A 21,830-nucleotide genomic window follows, 5' to 3' on the forward strand; every position below is an offset into this window, starting at 1 on the left:
CTCATAGATGACCAGGGAAAAAAATAATCAAAATTAATTTCTCATCTCGTTGTGTTTCATAAATGTACTTCAACTCGCAAGAGGTTCAATGTATCTCACCGGTGAAAGCATCCAAGCAAACTAAACAGCACCCCTCTGTCTACTATGTGTAGCCCATCTATGCATTCTGATCACCTGCAGCATTGAGTACAAGGGAAGCCAACGAGCATTGCCCCTCCCATGATAAAACAAATATTTAAAATAGAAGCCTATCAGGGCTAAACTGAGTGAGTTCAGCTTTGAATGGTCCTGGCGCACCAACAAAAAAATGTGTCAAAGGAAGCCCGTTTAGATTTGGCTTCACACCAATCACAATAGAAGTCAAATGTCAGACAGAGAACTTGAATTGTTACAGCTCGTTGTGTCGTTGTCCTCCGGCGGCTAGCTAGCTATCTAAAATCGTCCATTTCCTAAATTAGCCATTAATGGAGATAGGGATTTGGACGTTTGGTTTTACTTAACTCTCCATAAATTCATACATTGCGCCCCTGTCCTGAGAGGATGGAAGTTCAGCGTGTAGCTAGATGTAGCAACTTTAGGCTAATGTTAACTAGCTGTCCTGGCGTATTGTTGCCCATATGAAAATAAGTTAAGGCTAGTGAGCAAGCATTTTAGCCAGGTAGTCAAGGACAACAAAAACTTAGTGTGTACTGTATGACAGAGTCAGACAAATTTAGGCAACATGAAAGAGGAGGATGCCATTGGCGTTTCTCTACAAGTAGGGTGAGTCAACATGTTTTTTCTACTTACATGCACGCATACACACATAAATCAGTACTATGGACAGCCACATATTTAGCTTACGTTGATTGGACTAAATTATTTTTGGTATCTTTTAGTAGTCACTGTACTAGACTAAGCATAAGTGATTAGATGATGTTGAAATGGTGCTGGAATAGCGGTTCTATATCAGCAGTTGTTAAGTAGTCCAAAAATGTCAGAAACATTAACTTGCTTGACCACACTGTAGGTCATGTAACTGTTTGTTTCATGCAATATGTTTTGTGGACTTCACCGGTTTTGTGATTAAAACAAAGGTGTGGTTGAATATATTCGTCCACTGTGTCTTCTTGTCTCGGCCTTAGGCATATATATCACGGTCACAAGGCATATGAACTAACAGGTTATAGAGCAAACAAAGCAATTATCACAACACATACAGTACCAGTCAAAAGTTTGGACACCTACTCATTCAAGGGTTTTTCTTTATTTTTACTATTTTCTACATTGTAGAATAATAGTGAAGACATCAAAACTATGAAATAACACATATGGAATCATGTTGTAACCAAAAAAGTGATCAACAAATAAAAATAGATTTTAGATTCTTCAAGGTAGCCACCCTTTGCCTTGATGACAGCTTTGCACACTCTTGGCAATCTCTCAACCAGCTTCACCTGGAATGTTTTTCCAACAGTCTTGAAGGAGTTTGCACATATGCTGACCACTTCTTGGCTTCTTTTCCTTCACTCTGCGAAACAACTCATCTCAATTGGGTTGAGGTTGGGTGATTGTGGAGGCCAGGCTATCTGATGCAGCTCTCCATCACTCTCCTTCTTGGTCAAATAGCCCTTACACAGCCTGGAGGTGTGTTGGGTCATTGTCCTGTTGAAAAACAAATTATTATCCCACTAGGCACAAACCAGATGGGATGGCATATCGCTGCAGAATGCTGTGGTGGGCATGCTAGTTAAGTGTGCCTCGAAATAAATCACTGAGAGTGTCACCAACAAAGCACCATCACACAAATCTCAAATTTGGACTCATCAGACCAAAGGACAGATTTTCCCCAGTCTAATTGCTCTTGTTTCTTGACCCAAGCAAGTCTCTTCTTATTATTGGTGACTTTTAGTAGTGGTTTCTTTGCAGCAATTCGACTATGAAGGCCTGATTCAAGCAGTCTCCTCTGAACAGTTGATGTTGAGATGTGTCTGTTACTTGAACTCTGTGAAGCATTTATTTGGGCTGCAATTTCTGAGGCTGGTAACTCTAATGAACTTATCCTCTGCAGCAGAGGTGACTCTGGATCTTCCTTTCCTGTGGCGGTCCTCATGAGAGCCAGTTTCATCATAGCGCTGGATGGTTTTTGCGACTGCACTTGAAGAAACTTCCAAAGTTCTTGAAATGTTCTGCATTGACTGACCTTTATGTCTTAAAGTAATGATGGACTGTTGTTTCTCCTTGCTTATTGTAGCTGTTCTTGCCATAATATGGACTTGGTCTTTTACCAAATAGGGCTATCTTCTGTATACCACCCCTACCTTGTCACAACACAACTGATTGGCTCAAATGCATTAAGAAGGAAAGAAATTCCACAAATGAACTTAAGGCACACCGGTTAATTGAAATGCATTCCAGGTGACTACTTCCAGAAAAACCCTGGAATGAGTAGGTGTCCAAACGTTTGACTGGTAGTGTATGTTGTAATATGTATTTTTTTCTGGCTTGCCTTCCCCGGTGATTTTACTCACGCGCCGCTACTGAGCTGTAGTCATTACAGACAATATGAGAACATTGCTTGAGGAAAATCTCAAACGTCTCTAACGTTTGCATGATGTGGAACACAACACTTACAGAAATCCACCCAGAAATGTGACATTGAAATTCATATATGAAGAAAACTATAGGCTAAAATACTGTACCATTTCTGCCAAAGAATGTCTTGAGCACTCTGGGACATTCTCTAGAGACGGTCTCTCCAACCTCTGCACGGCCCCAACATGCTATGTTATCCCAGATAGCGTTGCATCCCGCTCCTGTCAAGAGATTAGACAGCAGAGTTTTAATATAAATACAACGATTCAAGACAGTTTGTTTGTCTCATATTTGTGAAATTTGTAGTTGCCTACCTCATGCAACAATTTCCCAAAGCAAATCTACTTTGCCATAGGGGATTCAAGACCATACTATCACCCTACATGTTGTTCATTATGGATAGCATCATACTGTAGCAGTATTGAATGTGATAAATGCCTCACATACATAGTGTATGCACAGCATACAATGCACTAGGCTCTTTCAGAATGAATGATAGAGTTTCATAGTACCAGTAGCCTAATGGACTATGATAGACTCTCCGTGTGGGGGTGAAGTGGCTAAATGTGTGAATCTATTTGTCTCACCAATGTCAGGAGGAACGCCAAGGCTGAGAAAGCCTCTCTGAAGACTCCTGAAATATGTTGTTATTAATTAAACAAAAGGGTGTACAAAGGAAAAGTCCACAAAATACGATATGTGTTTTCTTCAATAGTCCACTTTTGATACAGTCCCAAAATGTTTTGCATGTCAGCAGTCAAGTTTTCAAGATATTGGACATTCAAGAAGCAAAGTGTCACTTGCCACATCTTAGTTGTGAAAATGGACCACTTAGCCTTAGCTCAGTAAAACATAGCTCCGCTCCCTTCCAGAGATAGAGAGACTGCAGAGAAAGCCTCCATATGTAAACAACATTGCTAGCTCTATAAAAAGAAAGCTATTAACATCAGATATAATTAATGAAATGAAAACACACTGTGAAAAACGGACAACAAAATACATATTCACGATGCGACCCACATGAGTATCTCTGCACTCTCTTAGTGGTATAATATGTGTCTCTCGGTGTCTCAAATGGCACCCTATTCCATTTATCGTGCCTAGGGCTCTGGTGATATTATTTCAAGTGCAGCTCCTGCTTTATGGTATCTCCATATCTGTGATACAGTGTATGACAATGGCAGTGCAGTACCACACTAAGATAAAAATGTTGCGCATAATGCCACCCAAAGTGTTTACCGGCGCTAACAAACACCATTTTTTTTTTATCTTAAATGTTTCATAATCATATTAGGCTAGGTCAACTGATGCATGAAAAATCTTCTCCCTTTAATGTTGACCTGGATGCTCTCTATGCTTTCGAAGCACAGTTGACTTAATTGGTAAGAGCATGGCGCTAGCAATGTCAGGGTTGTGGGTTCGATTCCCACTGGGGCCATCCATACGCAAATGTATGCACTCACTGATGTAAGTCGCTTCGGATAAGGTGTCTGCTAGACAGCGAATATTAAATTAACATTACACAAACACAGGCTCAGAAATATACACATTGTTTTTTTGTGTCGGGACTCAAGAGAAAGCCAAAGACTGAGTGTCTTGTCTTTGATAAAGTACACTAATTCCCTTGACAATTAACATTATTTCTCTACCCAATTAGTTTAATTTATGTAGCACAGCCTTGGCTATAACTCACAGTAAAGTTTCAACATCGTAAATCGGCAGGATGGTGGGGCTTGCAGGCAAAACGTTTTGTAGAACCTTCAACATGTTCAACATTTACTTCAAGATAGTTAAAGTGCAAGCCATTCAGGTTTTAATGGAAATTGAAAATGCATCAAAGTTCGTGGTCACAATCTGAGTTGTGATGCTTATCTGGACTAAGAAACAATTTTACAACTATTGAAAGTCTTCATTTAATTTGACAGAGGCAATGGGGAGTAGCAAATGGGATTTACTTTCCATTACTTTCAAAGGCACTTGAAAAGATGAGATTTCACATTCTTTTAAAAGTTTCATCAAAATAATTTAGGCGAGTGACCTAAAACATCGATGTAAAAAAATAATCTTGCACCATTCACCAAAATATGCAGTCTGTTTCCATTCCCGGAATATTCGGAAATCTATTCACAAGCCACGGTTTATCTTAACTGTCAGATGAGGAGATAAATGTGATAATCAAAATATGCCGTAATGGTGTCACCTTTGGAGGCATTTGAAGATTCTTGTTCCCTCAGCTTCACAAGACATTCCTCCTGGTCTTTCTCAAGCTCCAGAAGGAAGTTACATGTTGGATGTCTTCCACTCACCTAATTAAAAAGAAATTCAATGTTTGATTAACTTTAATTAACTCATCCTTAGATGTTAGTATTTTAATAGGTCCGCTGTGTAGTAGAAAGAAAGGTGTACAGTAATTACATTCATGCACATTCATATTCTGAATTCAATGAATTATTCATAGGACATCGTATCTTATAGGCAGCAGAATGGCAGGCAAAGACCAGTGAACAAGACATTAATCCAACTGGCGTGCCGTGGGACAAATCTGGCCGGGGGCATAAAAGACTAAATATGTCAGAAAATCAGCTCCAAGTGATTTTCCTTTTGGGAATCTGTTCTATAAAGTATTCTGACGCATAATAGAGAGGGATTTCGTGATTGTGTACAAATGTAAGCAAGGTTTGAAATGATTATGTTTCAGTCAAATATTATATCTGTTTGGGCTACTTGCGGTCTACAAATGATTTGTAATTATATTCCAGCCCCCCTGACCATCCACTCGGCCCGCGGCTTAATCTAGTGGATGATCCCTGATCTACAGTATGTTTCATGTTAAAGGTGCTTTGACACCATCTTGTTTTAAATTGTTTTTAAAAAAGCATGACATCTGAGCACCGAATTTCTGCCTTCCTAACTACATGCGAAGTTGAGACAGGGAATAAATTAATAAAATAATGAGTAGGTTTACTGGAGGGGAAAGATTTCCATTATATTACAAATAGAATCAAATGTATGTGATTTTTTTTCCATGAGTAAATAAAGGTTAAATAAAAAATAAAGTAAATGGACAGATGGATAGAATAACCAACATAATGGCCTCCTGAGTGGCGCAGCGGTCTACAGACCCAGGTTTGATCCCAGGTTGTGTCACAACCGGCCGTGACCGGGAGTCCCATATGGCGGCTCAAAATTGACACAGCGTCATCCGGGTTAGGGGAGGGTTTGTGTCGTCAGTTGAACTGTGTTTCCTCCGACACATTGGTGCCGCTGGCTTCCGGGATAAACGGGCTGGTGTTAAAGAATGTGTATTGGAGGGTCATGTTTCGGGGGATGCATGACTCGACCCCGAGCCTGTTGGGGAGTTTCAGTGATGAGACAAGATCGGAATTGAAATTCGGAGAAAGAATGGGATAAAAAAATAATAACCAATGTATCTACACGTCATGAATTTGCACTCTAAATATTCTGTGTAGGTTGGTGGTTATGGGACATAGGGTAGTAGAGAATTCCTCGACAAACACCTTCAGCACCCTAAATGGGAACTGTATACATTCCCGTAGATCCCAAAAGGGTTTTTGTGTGAGAGAGTGTGTAAGTATGTTACCGACATGTTAGTCTCTTCAGGAGGAGTCAAGTCATAATACAAAGGTGATGATGGACTGAGTGTGAAGAACATAATAGTCAAACTGGTCAGTGTGCTGCAGGAAGAGAGTGGCTTGAAAACAAACTATGTCAGAATTAACTTTAGTTTCACGTTAGTCTTTTTCTGTTAAACGCACCCAATCCCTGCCAGGAGAAACAAGTGGCATGTGACAGAAAGGGTGAGAGCCAAAGAGTCTGACACAGAGAGCGTGCCTCAGGGGGAACACACACACACAGTACGGCATCAGGCAGCAATGTCTATAAAAAGGCTACAGAAGCGTTAACAAACAATCGGGGGCACCAAGCGGAAGAGACCTCGCACTGGGTCAATGGGCCCTTAATGCTTTATCCCAAATGGCACCTTATGCCCAACATAGTGCACTACTTTTGATAGTACACTATATGGGGAATAGGGGTCCATTTGGGACACAAATAATGACTGATATGACCCCCTGGCCTCTGTTAAGGCAAACACACCTACTGTATCTACACTGACAGTCCAAAACGCATCCAAAGAAACTACATCGCACTGTGGAACTGACTGGCAACTGGTCCTTCTGATCGTGTCCCAAATGGTACCCTATTCCCTACATAGTGCACTACATTTGCCCAGAGCCTTAAGGGCCCTGACCAAAAGTAGTGCACTACAAAGGGAATATGATGCCATTTGGGACGCAAGTCTTCTTTCTCTCCTCTCCTTTCTCTCCCTTCAGGCCGAGAGAAACCTTAAAAGCAGTGTTTTCATTTTAAACAGAACGTTTCCCCTGGGTAGCTAGGATGGGCACTGAGGACACTACTACCTTTCGTGAGTATGCGGTCTCGTGTGAGCAGAAATAATCACTCTGACTTGGGACTCTCACAGCATTGCCCAAAATGGAAGAGATTGCCAGGTCAGTGGCTGGGGCATGCATCTCTGTGAGAGAGTTAGTGACTCACTCCTAGCATGCTAAAGGGCCTTTTAAATGAGGCTGCACTCAGCACTCATCCACTAATTACTGGTTTCACCCAGCGTCAACTCGGCTGTCACTACTAATGTGTGTGGCCTTAGTTATGTTAATGCAGCAATCCTATCTATTTTTTGCTAAACCAAATGTATTTTTTAAACGCTTCTTTGCTAAACCAAATTGTGGCAGACAGACATATTCATTGAAAGGCCATTGGCATTGTAGGATATTGCTATGATTCATTTCTAGTATTCTGTCAGAGAAAGGAGATGCAGAGTAGATACATTCCAAATGTAATATATTTTAGTAAATGCAACTCAACGCAGACTTTCAGGCTAAAATGTGAAAGCCTAAACTTCTAATATTACTACTGTGTATCCCACAGCTGATTTTGTAACTAATGTTAAAAACACAAACACTGGGGACACACAGTGAGCCTCTGTAGCTTTTTATTTGATTATCCTTTATCCAATATTGTTATGATTCGAATTGCAGCATAATATGATCCATACAATAATATCAAATAAAACCCTAATGTTTACCCCTTTCCCCTAACAGATAAATCTGTGTCCAGTGATCCTGTTTAAAATGGTTTATATCTGTCTATAAACAGATGGACTTGTGAACCCAGGACTGGTATATAATAATATATGCCATGTAGTAGATTATTTTATCCAAAGCAACAAACAGCCATGCATGCATTTTACGTATGGGTGGTAACTAACCCACTACCCACATACCGTATTCAATCTGTTATAATTTGATGAAAGGCAGTGACTAGACCTTACTATTTTCAGGTCCAGATTAACAAACAGGCACTCAGAGCACGTGCCCCTACCTCCAGGGGTCCACCAACCAAATGTTTTTTCGGGGGTTGTGGGCCCCATGGAGGTCGGGGGACCCTCAGATAGCAAATCAGCTGTAAATCGCAGGAAACTAGCTTAATTAAATTCTCAGCCTCATGGCAAAATATGAACAACGGCATGAGATGAGCGATAACAGACAATTTTTCTCTCTGAATCACAGCAAAAAGTGTAGAATAGCATTATAAAACTACAATTTTTTTCAACATAAATTGTCTTGAAATGCAGGAAGTTAGCTGTTTTCCTGAAAAAAATCCCTTTCATCAATGAGATAACTGGGCACTGACTATTGAATGAGACAGAATTACTTTGTGTGTGACGGATCCAATGTGCTTTATACTTGGGAGTCAAGGACATATCATTGCAATAAGCAACCACTTCAATGTCATATATAAGTTAATTGCGCATTTGAGGCAGCTGTTGATCTTGATCTGTTGATTGAGGTACAAGATAATTATGAGCTTTTGCTAATGACCTGAAAAGAGTCCACTTGGAAAAGAGAAGGCCTATTACCACATCTGTTTTGGCAACAGTCTCTGTAGATGCCTACAGACAGTGCATACAAATTATTCTCAGATAGGTATTTCTGTGCAGTACATGTATTACAAAGGAAGCACTGGAAGGAAGGAAGCACTGCGTTGTATTAAACATTAATACCTACTGTATAGACAGGCTATATTATTTATCTAATTTAACCTTTATTTAACTAGGCAAGTAGTTAAGAAAAAAATATTATTTACAATGACAGCCTACCCCAGACCAATTGTGCGCCACTCTATGGGACTCAGTCACAGCTGGATGTGATACAGCCTGGATTTGAACCAGTGACTGTAGTGACACCTCTTGCACTGAGATGCAGTGCCTTAGACCGCTGTGTAACTCGGGAGCCCAAGAGCTTATCAAGAGCTTCATACTTGGCTCAACATACTGTGCTTAAGTATGTCTAAGACATCACTCTACTGTATACAGATGGAGTACACAAAATAGGTATAGCTAAACATCTCTTATCTAGAGGCTCTGAAACTTTCCTCAAGTTTGTTTCTGCTTAGTCATTACAATTATTGAATTCAATGTATTAAATATATTGAATTCAATGTATTTCAGACAGTTCCACTCGTCAAAATTCTCAGTAGCTACTGAAATTGTTGAATCTTTATAACCCATATTAATATGGGATAAATTAATGATTATTCACTCTGCTCTGCTAGCATCTGGTTGATGGAGAAGAAAAGTTATTACACATCAAATATTCAACATATTTTGAGAGAAGGGGTTCATTTGCCCTGGCAAAAAGTCCTCTAGCTCTTTCATGATACAGTACAGTTTCTTTCCCATTTTGCCCTAATTGCATCAAGCATATTGGCACCATACCAAACCAACAGTGATTAGGCTGGGGCACACAGGCTGTGTTTACACAGCCAGCCCAATTCTGATATTTTTTCCACTAATTGGTCTTTTCACATCAGATCTTTTTCAGAGCTACTCCAATTCATGAAAAGACCAATTAGTAAACACGAAACATAACATAATACAGAACATTAATAGACAAGAACAGCTCAAGGACAGAACTACATATAATTTTAAAATGGCACACATATCAATACATACACACAATATCTAGGTCAAATACGGGAGAGGCGTGGTGCCGTGACGTGTTGCTTAATCTGTTTTTTGAAACTAGGTTTGCGGTTTATTTGAGCAATACGAGATGGAAGGAAGTTCTATGCAATAATAGCTCTATATAATACTGTACACTTTCTTGAATTTGTTCTGGATTTGGGGACTGTGAAAAGACCCCTGGTGGCATGTCTGGTGGGATAAGTGTGTGTGTCAGAGCTGTGTGTAAATTGACTATGCAAACTATTTAGAATTTTCAGCACATTAATGTTTCTTATGAAAAGAAGAAGTGATGCGGTCAGTCTCTCCTCAACTCTTAGCCAAGAGAGCCTAGCATGTGTCGTGTCTTTGGCTATGCCGGATTAAGTGATATGACATGCTATTCTGTAAAATTATTTCCCCGTAATTAATATTACCTGATTGAGCTAATCATGTAAATGTAATTAACTAGTGAGTTGGGGCACCACAAAATAATATTTATAGAGCTGTTATCTTCCAAATAAACTCTTAAAGACCTAGTAATATTTTACATCAATAGCAGTCAATATTAATCGTTACCTTAATTCAGTCTCATCTGAAAGTTGTAAATTCTTGGTTATCTGCACGAACCCTGGCTAACAAGTTGAATCAGCAATACAAAAATTGGGTTTAAATATTTATTTACTAAATACTTAACTAATCACACAGAATTACATATACAAAGAATGAACTATACCTCGAATACAAATTACGTCACAAAGGAAAACGTCGCTAGCGGGCGGAACAGATATGACAGCTTGTTACACAAAAGAAAAGGGGCTGGGTTTGAGTGAAAGAGCGGGAAGACTGTAACAAAGGAAGAAGCTGTGCTATCGTAAATACAGTATCTTACGCATTCTAAATTACCGCCCATTTGGAAAAGGAAAATGCAATCAATATTTACTCTGAGCTGCGCTTCGGTAGGTTGGTAGTAGATGGAAGGCCGTGTTGCCAAACCGAGTCCTTTGTCCTTTGAAGAATGTCTCTGGTGGTAAATTGGATACCTTGTAGTAACGTCGTTGTGTGGTGGACGGCATACTCTGTCTGTTCCTTCCTAACCTGCATTTGCAGCTGCTGCTGCTGCTGCTAACTCAACAGCTAGGAGGTATCACTTCTGTAGTGAATAAGAGTTCAAAGTTCATACCATTCGCAACCAAACTCACGCTGATGTTGGCTTCGTTCTGTAGTTATTATCTGAACCATTCTGACATCGGACTGTCGTCCTCACATCCTCGGAACAGGAGGTTATATTGTCGTCAAGGCTTTATATAGTAAGGGAGAGGAAGGCGTGTTTGAAAAGTTTTATAGCCCATGTCCCTTCACAGTGGCGGGCCACTGATTGAGCAGAGCCCTACCTTATGAAAACCCAAATCTCACATTTTAGAAGCTAAAATCACATCTCATCCCGAATAATTTCATATTCAAACATTTAAATTGAACAACAATTCCATGTGAATCCGATAACTCTGATGTGTAGACTTTCCACTGTAGAGTTTGTCATCTTATCATTGATGAGAATTTCTCAGATGACAACCGAACTGACATCATATTCATTAAGTACAACCGCATATGTTCAATTGGTCGGATTACCAGAATATTTCCCCCCACCTTCTGATGTTCCCAGAATCTCTAAGTTAACCAAGGGTTTTGCAAATGTAACATCAGTAGGGTAGAGAGGAAAAAAGGGGGAAAGAGGTATTTATGACTGTCATAAACCTACCCCCAGGCCAACGTCATGACACATGCATAGTATTCATATTATGATTACAATGAAGAGCAAGACCTGCCGCTCTGTTCTGGGCCAGCTGCAGCTTAATTAGGTCTTTTTTTGCAGCACTTGATCACATGACAGGACAATAATCAAGATAAAACTAGAGCCTGCAGGACTTGCTTTTTGGAGTGTGGTGTCAAAAAAGAAGAGTAACTCTTTATTATGAACAGACCTCTCCCTATCGTTACAACTATTGAATCTATATGTTTTCACCATGGCAGTTTACAATATAAGGTAACACCAAGTAATTTAGTCTCCTCAACTTGTTCAACAGCCACACCATTCATTACCATATTCAGCTGAGGTCTAGAGCTTAGGGAATGATTTGTAGCAAATACAATGCTCTTAGTTTTAGAGATGTTCACAACCAGTTTATTAATGGCCACCCATTCCAAAACTGACTGCAACTCCTTGTTAAAAGTTTCAGTGACTTCATTAGCTGTGGTTTCTGACATGCATATGGTTGAATCATCAGCATACATGGACACACAGGCTTTGTTTAATGCCAGTGTTAGAACCAGTAAATGACATTGGCTTCCCTCCAGGCCTGAGGACAAAGACATTCCTCTAGGCTTTGATATGACAGATAGGAATGGCTATAGAGTCAGCTACCATCCAAGTTGTCAATGTCAGGAGGTTTGTCATTATTGATCAATATTAATCATTTTTCCACCTCTCCCACACTAACTTTACAAAATTCAAAAATGCTTTTTGTTCATTATTCATTTTTTTTATGCATGAGTATGACGGCTCACTGTTCATTGTTGGCATTTCCTGCCTAATTTTGCCCACTTTGCCAATGAAGTAATCATTCAAATAATTGGCAACATCAAATGGTTGTGATTAATAAGCCATCTGATTCGATTAAAGATGGAGTTGAATTAGTCTTTCTGCCCATAATTTCTCTTAGTCTCTCTCTCTGTTTTCATAATTTTCCATCAATTCGCAAGTGGCTTAAATCATCTGAGCAAGGGAAACAGTGCCCATCTGTCTCAGTATGGGAAACCCATGTATCTGATACTGTCTGGACCAAAAGAGTATAACTTGTTGCCGCCATAGCATTTGATTGATTGATGCCAGCAAGCATTTGGCTCCCCTTGATAAAACATTTTATAAAATAATTAGCTGAACTCAACTGTGAGTTGTCCTGGTGCAGCAAAACGCCCAAGGGAGGCCAGTTTGGATTTGGCTTCAGACCAATCAAATTACTTCCTTTACAAAATGTCATTTTCAGAAAAAGGTTTCTGGTCTGCTTGTGTTGATGTCCTACAGTAGCTAGCCTGCTAAATCGTCCCTTTCCTAAGTCATGGATGGAGATTGGGATTTGGACTTGTGTTTTTGACTTAATTCTCTGTACGCCGATTCTGATCTACCTTTAACTAAATATGTTGTGCCACTGGCCTGAGATGATAGTAGGCTCATATAAACTAGCTAGCTAGCTAGCTAACTAACATGCTGGTTCATTGTTGCACATGCAAGGAAGTCAGGCTAGCAAGCATTTTAGCTATGACAAAAACTTTAAAAAGTGTACTGTTTGACAGAGCCAGTGGCGATCTGCCTTTCAGGGCAGGTGGGGCAGAGCCCACCTGTTTAGCATGTTTTGCATGTTATTTTCGCATTAATACCTGTCACATATCAGTTTGCAAACAATGAAAAAAAGAAAATAATTGAGTTATTAAAGCTGCATACAAACATGGTATTTTTTGCTTTCTTGAGTAAGGCAACTCCAAAATGCTGGTGTTTCAGCCTAGCTCAGTGCTTTCCGTGGTGGTGGGGCAGCCAGAGGAAAATATTGAGCGTATGGGTTGGTAATGTTCTCTAGTTGCGCCGTGATTGGCTCAGTGGTCTGTCACTCATGAGGACATTACGTCACCGCCACATCTATGGGGAGAGCTCAAAAATTCAAACCCCTTGGGTGCTGCCATAGAGTTACATTAGAAGTGTCCATCCAAGAAGCCTCAAAGTCATTGGCCACAGATAAAATGACATCAAATCACATTAAATACAGTGCTTTCGGAAAGTATTCAGACCCTTTGACTTTTCCACATTTTGTTACGTTACACCTTTGAGAGATTTATGAAAATTAGAATAATCTACACACAATACCCCATAATGACAAAGCAAAAGCTGACTTTTAGAATAAAATGTTTTAAAAAAATCACATTCATGCAAGTATTCAGACCCTTTACTCAGTACTTTGTTGAAGCACCTTTGGTAGCGATTACAGCCTCGGGTATGATACCTTGGGAATGACGCTACAAGCTTGGCGCACCTGTATTTTGGGAGTTCCACCCATTTTTCTCTGCAGATCCTCTCAAGCAATGTCAGGTTGGATGGGGAGTGTTGCTGCAAAGCTATTTTCATGTATCTCCAGAGATCGATCAGGTTCAAGTCTGGGCTCTGGCTGGGCCACTCAAGGATATTCAGACACTTGTCCCGAAGCCAACTCCTGCATTGTCCTAACTGTGTGCTTAGGGTCATTGTCCTGTTGGAAGGTAAAACTCAGCCCCAGTCTGAGGTCCTGAGCGCTCTGGAGCAGGTTTTCATTAAGGATCTATCTGTCCTTTGCTCTGTTCATCTTTGCCTTGATCCTGACTGGTCTCCCAGTCCATGACGCTGAAAAACATCCTCAGAGCAGGATGCTGCCCCCACCATGCTTCACCAAAGGGATGGTGCCAGGTTTCCTCCATACGTAACACTTGGCCATCAGGCCAAATAGTTCAATCTTGGTTTCATCAGACCAGAGAATCTTGTTTCTCATGGTCTGCGAGTCTTTAGGTGCCTTTTGGAAAACTCCAAGCGGGCTGTCACGTGCCTTTTTACTGAGAAGTGGCTTCCATCTGGCCACTCTACCATAAAGGCCTGATTGGTGGAGTGCTGCAGAGATGGTTCTCCTTGTGGAAGGTTCTTCCATCTCCACAGAGGAACTCTATTGCTCTGTCAGAGTGATCATTGGGTTCTTGGTCACCTCCCTGACCAAGGCCCTTCTCCCCGATTGCTCAGTTTGTCCAGGTGGGCAGCTCTAGAAAGGGTCTTGGTGGTTCCAAACGTCTTCCATTTAAGAATGATGGAGGCCACTGTGTTCTTGGGGACCTTCGATGCTGCAGAAATGTTTGGGTACCCTTCCCCAGATCTGTGCCTTGACACAATCCTGTCTCGGAGCTCTACGGTCAATTCCTTCAACCTCATGGCTTTTTTTTGCTCTGACATGCACTGTCAACTGTGGGACCTTATATAGACAAGTGTGTGCATTTCCAAATCATATCCAATCAACTGAATTTACCACAGGTGGACTCCAATCAAGTTTAAGAAACATCTCAAGAATGATCAATGGAAACAGGATGCACCTGAGCTCAATTTTGGATCTCATAGAAAAAGGGTCTGAATACTTATGTGAATAAGGTATTTCAGTTTTTTCTGCTCATCGGCCATTAGACAAACATTAAACAAGTTGGAAATCGCAAATTCAACAATGAGGGGTTTGGAAGGAATCAGTGGCTAACTGCAAGCATTGCAAAGCAATCATGAGCCTGCTATTCAGTGGAGGGGATGTGTGGTCCATGTCTGGGTTTAAGGGTCTCTTTTCCAAGCTTGAAAAGATAAACTTTCTAAATTGGCCATGCTTTCAATCCAGCATGACTTCTGCCACATTCAAAACAACTGGAAACTCGGAACTGGGAAATCTCAGTCTTTAGTGAGTTCAAGACAACTTTGAACTCAGAAAAAAACAAGCTCCGACTGGGAAAATAAGTTAACAAATTCCAAGTCTAGAGCTCCGACCTGAAGATTACTAACATCATTATTCAACATTGTTTTTTTGTTGTTGTTCCCAGGTGACTTGAAAGCACAATAAATCCAGAGAATGACAGACTTTGATGACAAAACTTGCCCTCAAAAGGACCACCGTCTCACCTTCCTGTTGAAGTGAGCTTGGCACAACAATGTGAGTCCAAAAATATATTGTATGCTGATGCATGTAATATGCCAGGGAGATATGTATAATGTAGCTAAGAAAGTAATACTGTGTATGTTGTATAGTAAGTGTATGCTGTATAGTAAGCTGTTAGTCACCCATGTGCCTCACCCTAATAATTCAGTCCCTTTTCCCCTCATAATTTAGCCTACTGTTCGAACTTGGTGGTGCACATGTAGCCTATAGCCTGTTTTAGAGAAATGTCATCATCGAATATTGTAAGAGCTTTCAATGTCTGCTTATATGCCCCCTTTAGTTATCCTGCAGCTCTGACTTGGTGTACAGGGAGAATACTGGAAGAACAGCCCCTTCTGTCGCTGTGCATTTCAAAAGTGCTGAACAAATAGTTATATTGACTGCGTCTGTCCTAGCTCATTGTCTTAATCGAAAATACGGATTGCCTCTTATCCACTCAACATCCTCTTATGCCATAGTTTGTACATCTCAATTGTCAATAGGAACCACATTTGTTTAAACAAGTCAGCCATATCAGCTATGTTTTTTTAAATGTAATTTACAAAATAGCCTCCAATACCCTACTCAATAAATTGGATGCAGTCTATCACAGTGCCATCCGTTTTGTCACCAAAGCCCCATATGCTACCCACCACTGCGACCTGTACGCTCTCATTCCATGTCATCTACAAGACCCTGCTAGGTAAAGTCCCCCCTTATCTCAGCTCGCTGGTCACCATAGCATCACCCACCTGTAGCACGCGCTCCAGCAGGTATATCTCTCTGGTCACCCCCAAAACCAATTCTTTCTTTGGCCGCCTCTCCTTCCAGTTCTCTGCTGCCAATGACTGGAACGAACTACAAAAATCTCTGAAACTGGAAACACTTATCTCCCTCACTAGCTTTAAGCACCAGCTGTCAGAGCAGCTCACTGCACCTGTACATAGCCCACCTATAATTTAGCCCAAACAACTACCTCTTTCCCTACTGAATTTATTTTATTTTATTTTATTTATTTAGCTACATTGCACCCCATTATTTGTATTTCTACTTTGCACATTATTCCACTGCAAATCTACCATTCCAGTGTTTTACTTGCTATATTGTATTTACTTTGCCACCATGGCCTTTTTGCCTTTACCTCCCATATCTCACCTCTCTTGCTCACATCGTATATAGACTTATTTTTCTACTGTATGTTTGTTTTACTCCATGTGTAACTCTGTGTCGTTGTATGTGTCGAACTGCTTTGCTTTATCTTGGCCAGGTCGCAATTGTAAATGAGAACTTGTTCTCAACTTGCCTACCTGGTTAAATAAAGGTTAAATAAAATAAAAAATAAATAAAAAAAGAGGCTGAATGAACTGTTTCACTGCTCCGCTGATAGCCATGTGTTGCGGTGGTAAGGTGTTGGGACGGTTGTTGGGACTCTGCTGTTGGGACAGCTTTATGTGGGCCCTAACAGTTTGTGGGCACCGTTTGTCACCATTATAGTCCAATAAATGTAATGTTAATGTTGTGTAGTGGCTTTGCTGGCATGCATCTAAAAAAAATAGTTTGCCGCACAAAGATTTACATACTAAAATTGCCACTGGACAGAGCCATAGACCATTTTGCCAACATGAAGAGAGGAGGACGGCATTGGCGTTCAACTAGTCTACAAATACTTGAGGGCGCACGCACGCACACACATACAAACAGTTGAAGTCGGAAGTTTACATACACCTTAGCTAAATACATTTAAACTCAGTTTTTCACAATTCCTGACATTTAATCTTAGTAAAAATTCCATATTAGGTCAATTAGGATCAACACTTTATTTTAAGAATGTGAAATGTCAGATTAATAGTAGAGAGAATTATTGATTTCAGCTTTTATTTCTTTCATCACATTCCCAGTGGGTCAGAAGTTTACATACACTCAATTAGTATTTGGTAGCATTGCCTTTGTTTAACTTGGGTAAAACGTTTCGGGTAGCCTTCCACAAGCTTCTCACAATAAGTTGGGTGAATTTGGCCCATTCATCCTGACAGAGCTGGTGTAACCGATTCAGGTCTGTAGGCTTCCTTGCTTTTTCAGTTCTGCCCACAAATCATCTACAGGATTGAGGTCAGGGCTTTGTGATGGCCACTCCAATACCTTGACTTTGTTGTCCTTAAGCCATTTTGCCACAACTTTGGAAGTATGCTTGGGGTCATTGTCCATCTGGAAGACCCATTTGCAACCAAGCTTTAACTTCCTGATTGAGGTCTTGAGATGTTGCTTCAATATATCCACATAATTTTCCATCTTCATGATGCCATCTATTTTGTGAAGTGCACCAGTCCCTCCTTCAGCAAAACACCCTCACAACATGATGCTGCCACCCCCGTGCTTCACAGTTGGAATGGTGTTCTTCGGCTTGCAAGCCTCCCCCTTTTTCCTCCAAACATAACAATGGTCATTATGGCCAAACAGTTCTATTTTTGTTTCATCAGACCAGAGGACATTTCTCCAAATAGTACGATCTTTGTCCCCATGTGCAGTTGCAAAGTATTTTGAAGCAGTTCCTTACTGAGCGGCCTTTAAGGTTATGTCGACATAGGACTCATTTACCTGTGGATATAGATACTTTTGTACCCGTTTCCTCCAGCATCTTCACAAGGTCCTTTGCTGTTGTTCTGGGATTGATTTGCACGTTTTGCACCAAAGTACATTCATCTCTAGGAGACAGAACGCATCTTCTTCCTGAGCGGTATGATGGCTGCGTGGTCCCATGGTGTATATACTTGCGTACTATTGTTTGTACAGATGAACGTGGTACCTTCAGGTGTTTGGAAATTGCTCCCAAGGATGAACCAGACTTGTGGAGGTTTGTTTTCAGTGTATTAAACTAAACATATATAGCCTTGTTGATTTGATGTTTAAATTGTTAAGTTGAAATGGTGCTGGAATAGCAGAGGCAGTGCTCCTGTTGTCTTTGTGCTGACTTGAGATAACTCCTTGGTTCTAAATCAGTAGTTGTTTAGTGAACTGTCGAAAACATTAACTTGCTTGACCATATAACTGTTTGAATGCAATATTTGCTTTGTGGACATCAGCGGACAGATGAGGCTTTCTGGTTTTGTGATGAAACAAACATGTGTAGTTTAATTTAGTCGGCCACTGTGTGACTGTTGTCTTTTTGTTGTCACGGCCTTATTGTATATCACGGTGGCGTATGAATTTATGGTTATAGAGCAAACAATGTTCTAGAGCTGTATCCGTACCCATTGGTGCAGTGATCACAAAGGGGCTATATCCAGGAAACCGTAGCAGTGTGTGGGTAAAATCACTAAGGAAGCCAAGCCATTAAAAAAAGACATTTGCAACCTATGTTGTGATAATTTCAAAGTTCTACAGTATTAGTAAAAATGTGATCAATACATGTGGATGATCTTGTCCCTGTAGTGTCTGTAAACACCCTGGTAGGTTGATTAATAACCTGAACCAGATTATAGGCACTGGTTACAGTGAAACGCTTCCTCTTGAGCGGACAGATATTCAGGTCCCCAAGATAGTAAACACCTGTGTTTGCATCACATATACTATCAAGCATTTCACACACATTACTTAGATACTGACTGTTAGCACTTGGTGGCCTATAGCAACACCCCCAAATAATAGGCTTTAGATGAGGCAGGTGAACCTGCAACCACAGCACTTTAATAACACTTGACGTGAGATCTTCCTAAGCATTACAGGGATATGGCTCTGAACATATAGAGCAACACCTCCCCAATAAGCATTCCTGTCCCTTCTATAGATGTTATATTCTTGTATTGCTACTGCTGTATCATCAAACAAATTATCTAAGTCTCAGAAATGGCTAATATATAAATATTATCTAAGGTTATTGATTTCTTTAACCTTATTTCTAAGGCTACATATATTAATATGGGCTATTTTCAGCCCTTTCCTGGGTAGCTCCTCTGAGATAGACAGTGGAGGGTTTCAGGTGACCCATATTATTTGTGCCTCCAAACAATGTAAAAATCAAAGTCTGTAACTATAAAAGTCTGTAAGACCATGCAGACAGTAGAGTCAGACAGTCCAATTTAACAATTTATTCAGAGGTCAACAACATCCTGTGTGAAAGGCATTCTATCAGAGTTGCATATAGAATCTATTTGGGTTCTACTTTCCACGTTGTTGCAGAATATTTTTTTAAATAGCTGTATTTCAGTCAAATCATTACATCAGAATCCACTGCATCACACCTCACACATTTAGGGGAAATATGAAATTACCTAGACTATCATTTGCCCTGTAAAGAGCACTCCAATGACAGCTTCATGGCAAAATTAGATCTTGATACTTTGAATAGCACAAGCCTATTCATTACTGCTACAGCTGTCGGATCTTAATGTGATCACCCTGTTGTAGAACATTCCTGCAATGCAGGAATTGTAAAAGTTGTAGTCTATTTGAGGTTTAAAAAGGCTTCTGACGTTTGGAATTTCCACTTTAGCATTTTTTACTTGATTCTCTCTTAAGAAAAATGTCTATTAATTAGACGACTCCACATAACAATTAAAATGTTCTGTTGCTGCAGGATTATTTTCCTGCTGTAGCAAACTGGCTCAAATTAAGATCCTACATCTGCCTGTGTTTATACCATATCTCTTTGGACTGTGAAACATGCTGCATGCTTAAATCAAGAGTTCAACTTCTGTAAACTGCAGAGAGCAAATTGGTGTAATAAATGAGAGTAAGCAAGTAGAACATTGTACACTAGGCTACCCTATATGGACAAAGCCCTCTTCTTACCAAATCCATTAATCATAATGCCACACGTTTGTTAGTTTATATTTTCAAGCAATAGAACGCCCTTCTCTTCATCCTTGTGCACATTTTATCATCGTGCATAGGCCTAACACAAAACGAAATATACATTAAAAGTACTGTTGTAGTACTTACCACTGACAGACACGTTGATAAAGACAGAATAAAAAGAATCAAACTTCTCATATTTAATTCGTTGGTCACCTGCCGGACTTCATTGATGAGAGGTCACAATCCCATTCAAGTGACTAAAAGGGTTTTTATGAAGAAGGAAAAAATCCTATATTCCAAGTTAAAAAGAATTAAAGCAAACCATGAAGTTAGTTGAAGGAATGAACCTTGAAAGGCTTTGATTTGCCAAATCCAAATCCTTGATAAAGAGAGAGAGAGAAACACGCACTGATTGGTTGTCCGCGCGCACTGTTTTGGCATCACTTGACACTTCGTCTGGTCTTCGGGAAGAAGTCACCGGTCTGCAGCAGCCGTGTCAAATATTACATTGAAAGCTTTAGTAAGTCCCGAATCACCGATCTGAGGCTCAAATGCAGAAATTCATTTTCCCTGAAGCCATCGAACCAGAGTACTATCTGCACGTACGGGGCAATTGTGTGCTGGTAGGCTACAGCAGCACTGGCGTCCGTGGAGGGATGCTTTCTCCTTATGAACTTTGAAATGACTGAAGCCAGCTCTGTGCTGTTACGCAAGTTAAAAAAACGTGAATTATATTGACCTATTGGAGCACATGTTATGCTATTACCGTGTTAGTATGGAGGGTGATCATTGCCATTTCGAAAATGCTTAAATATGTTAATTTCAGTATGCATGATTCATGACACAATTCAATTCTAATGTTAAAAAGAAAATTGAAAATGGCTAATTGAATATTGGACATGGTTAATGGAAATTCTAAATTAAAATGGAAAACAGAAAATGGTTAACAGAAAATAGTCAAATGAATGTGCAAAGTGAAATGGAAACTGGCTATTTTCATTTTCAAATTGCCCAATTTAGCATTTTCTCTTTTTATTTTAAACATTTATTTAAATTTCTTCCTGGAAGCATTAACCAGAGAGCAACAGGACAACACCATGCAGTAATACATCCTATGTGCATTGATTTTAGACTTGTGTAACTGACATGTTTCAAACCTGGTGTGCTGTACACCAGAAGAACATTTTAGCCTGCCAAGTCAAAGCCTAGGCAATTTAGCTTGGGGAGCTAATGCAATTTGTCCGGTCCCTGGCAAAGTTACTCAACATTAGGCAAGGTTACTTATCACATGGTCACAAATCATTTCTTCCTGGTTACTTGTTCGCATGATGAGTAACCTTGCCTGATACCTGAAGAGTTGCATTGGCTATAGGCTTTGGTTTAGCGGGCTAATCTGCTGTTCTGATGTGCAGAATAGCCTTGTTTGAACCCTGTCATATTTGTTTCGTGGCTCAGATGGGTCTCTGAGGAAGAGGTCAAAAGATGGTGAATTGTAACTGAGGTGGTTCAGTTACCACACATGCATGATGAGTAGGCCCTACCTGTCTGAGACCTGAAGAGTTGCATTGGCTCCGTGAGTCAATTGCTAGGCTTCAGTTTAACAGGCCTAAGCTTTTCTGTTTACACTAGTCTAAAATCAATGTACAGAGAGCCTGTCATGGCTACGATGTACTATTACATAT

General features: G+C 40.2%; 1 protein-coding gene across 1 annotated transcript in view; it reads right to left on the reverse strand.

Moving 5' to 3' along the window:
* The window catches only part of LOC110508186 (vasoactive intestinal polypeptide receptor 2-like), a 40,353-nt gene extending 19,518 nt beyond the window's left edge, over positions 1-20,835 (reverse strand). Inside the window, exons 1-3 of the mRNA XM_036966916.2 lie at positions 20,293-20,835; positions 4,775-4,880; positions 2,682-2,795 (exon numbers count right to left, since the gene is read on the reverse strand). Coding sequence (XP_036822811.1) covers positions 2,682-2,795; positions 4,775-4,880; positions 20,293-20,343 — 271 coding nt within the window. The 5' untranslated portion in view covers positions 20,344-20,835. The remainder of the gene's footprint in view (positions 1-2,681; positions 2,796-4,774; positions 4,881-20,292) is intronic.
* Positions 20,836-21,830: the final 995 nt, after the last annotated feature.

Source organism: Oncorhynchus mykiss, chromosome 28 (genome assembly GCF_057628025.1).
Source record: "Oncorhynchus mykiss isolate SJ-2025 chromosome 28, ASM5762802v1, whole genome shotgun sequence".
NCBI classification, from domain to species: Eukaryota; Metazoa; Chordata; class Actinopteri; order Salmoniformes; family Salmonidae; genus Oncorhynchus; species Oncorhynchus mykiss.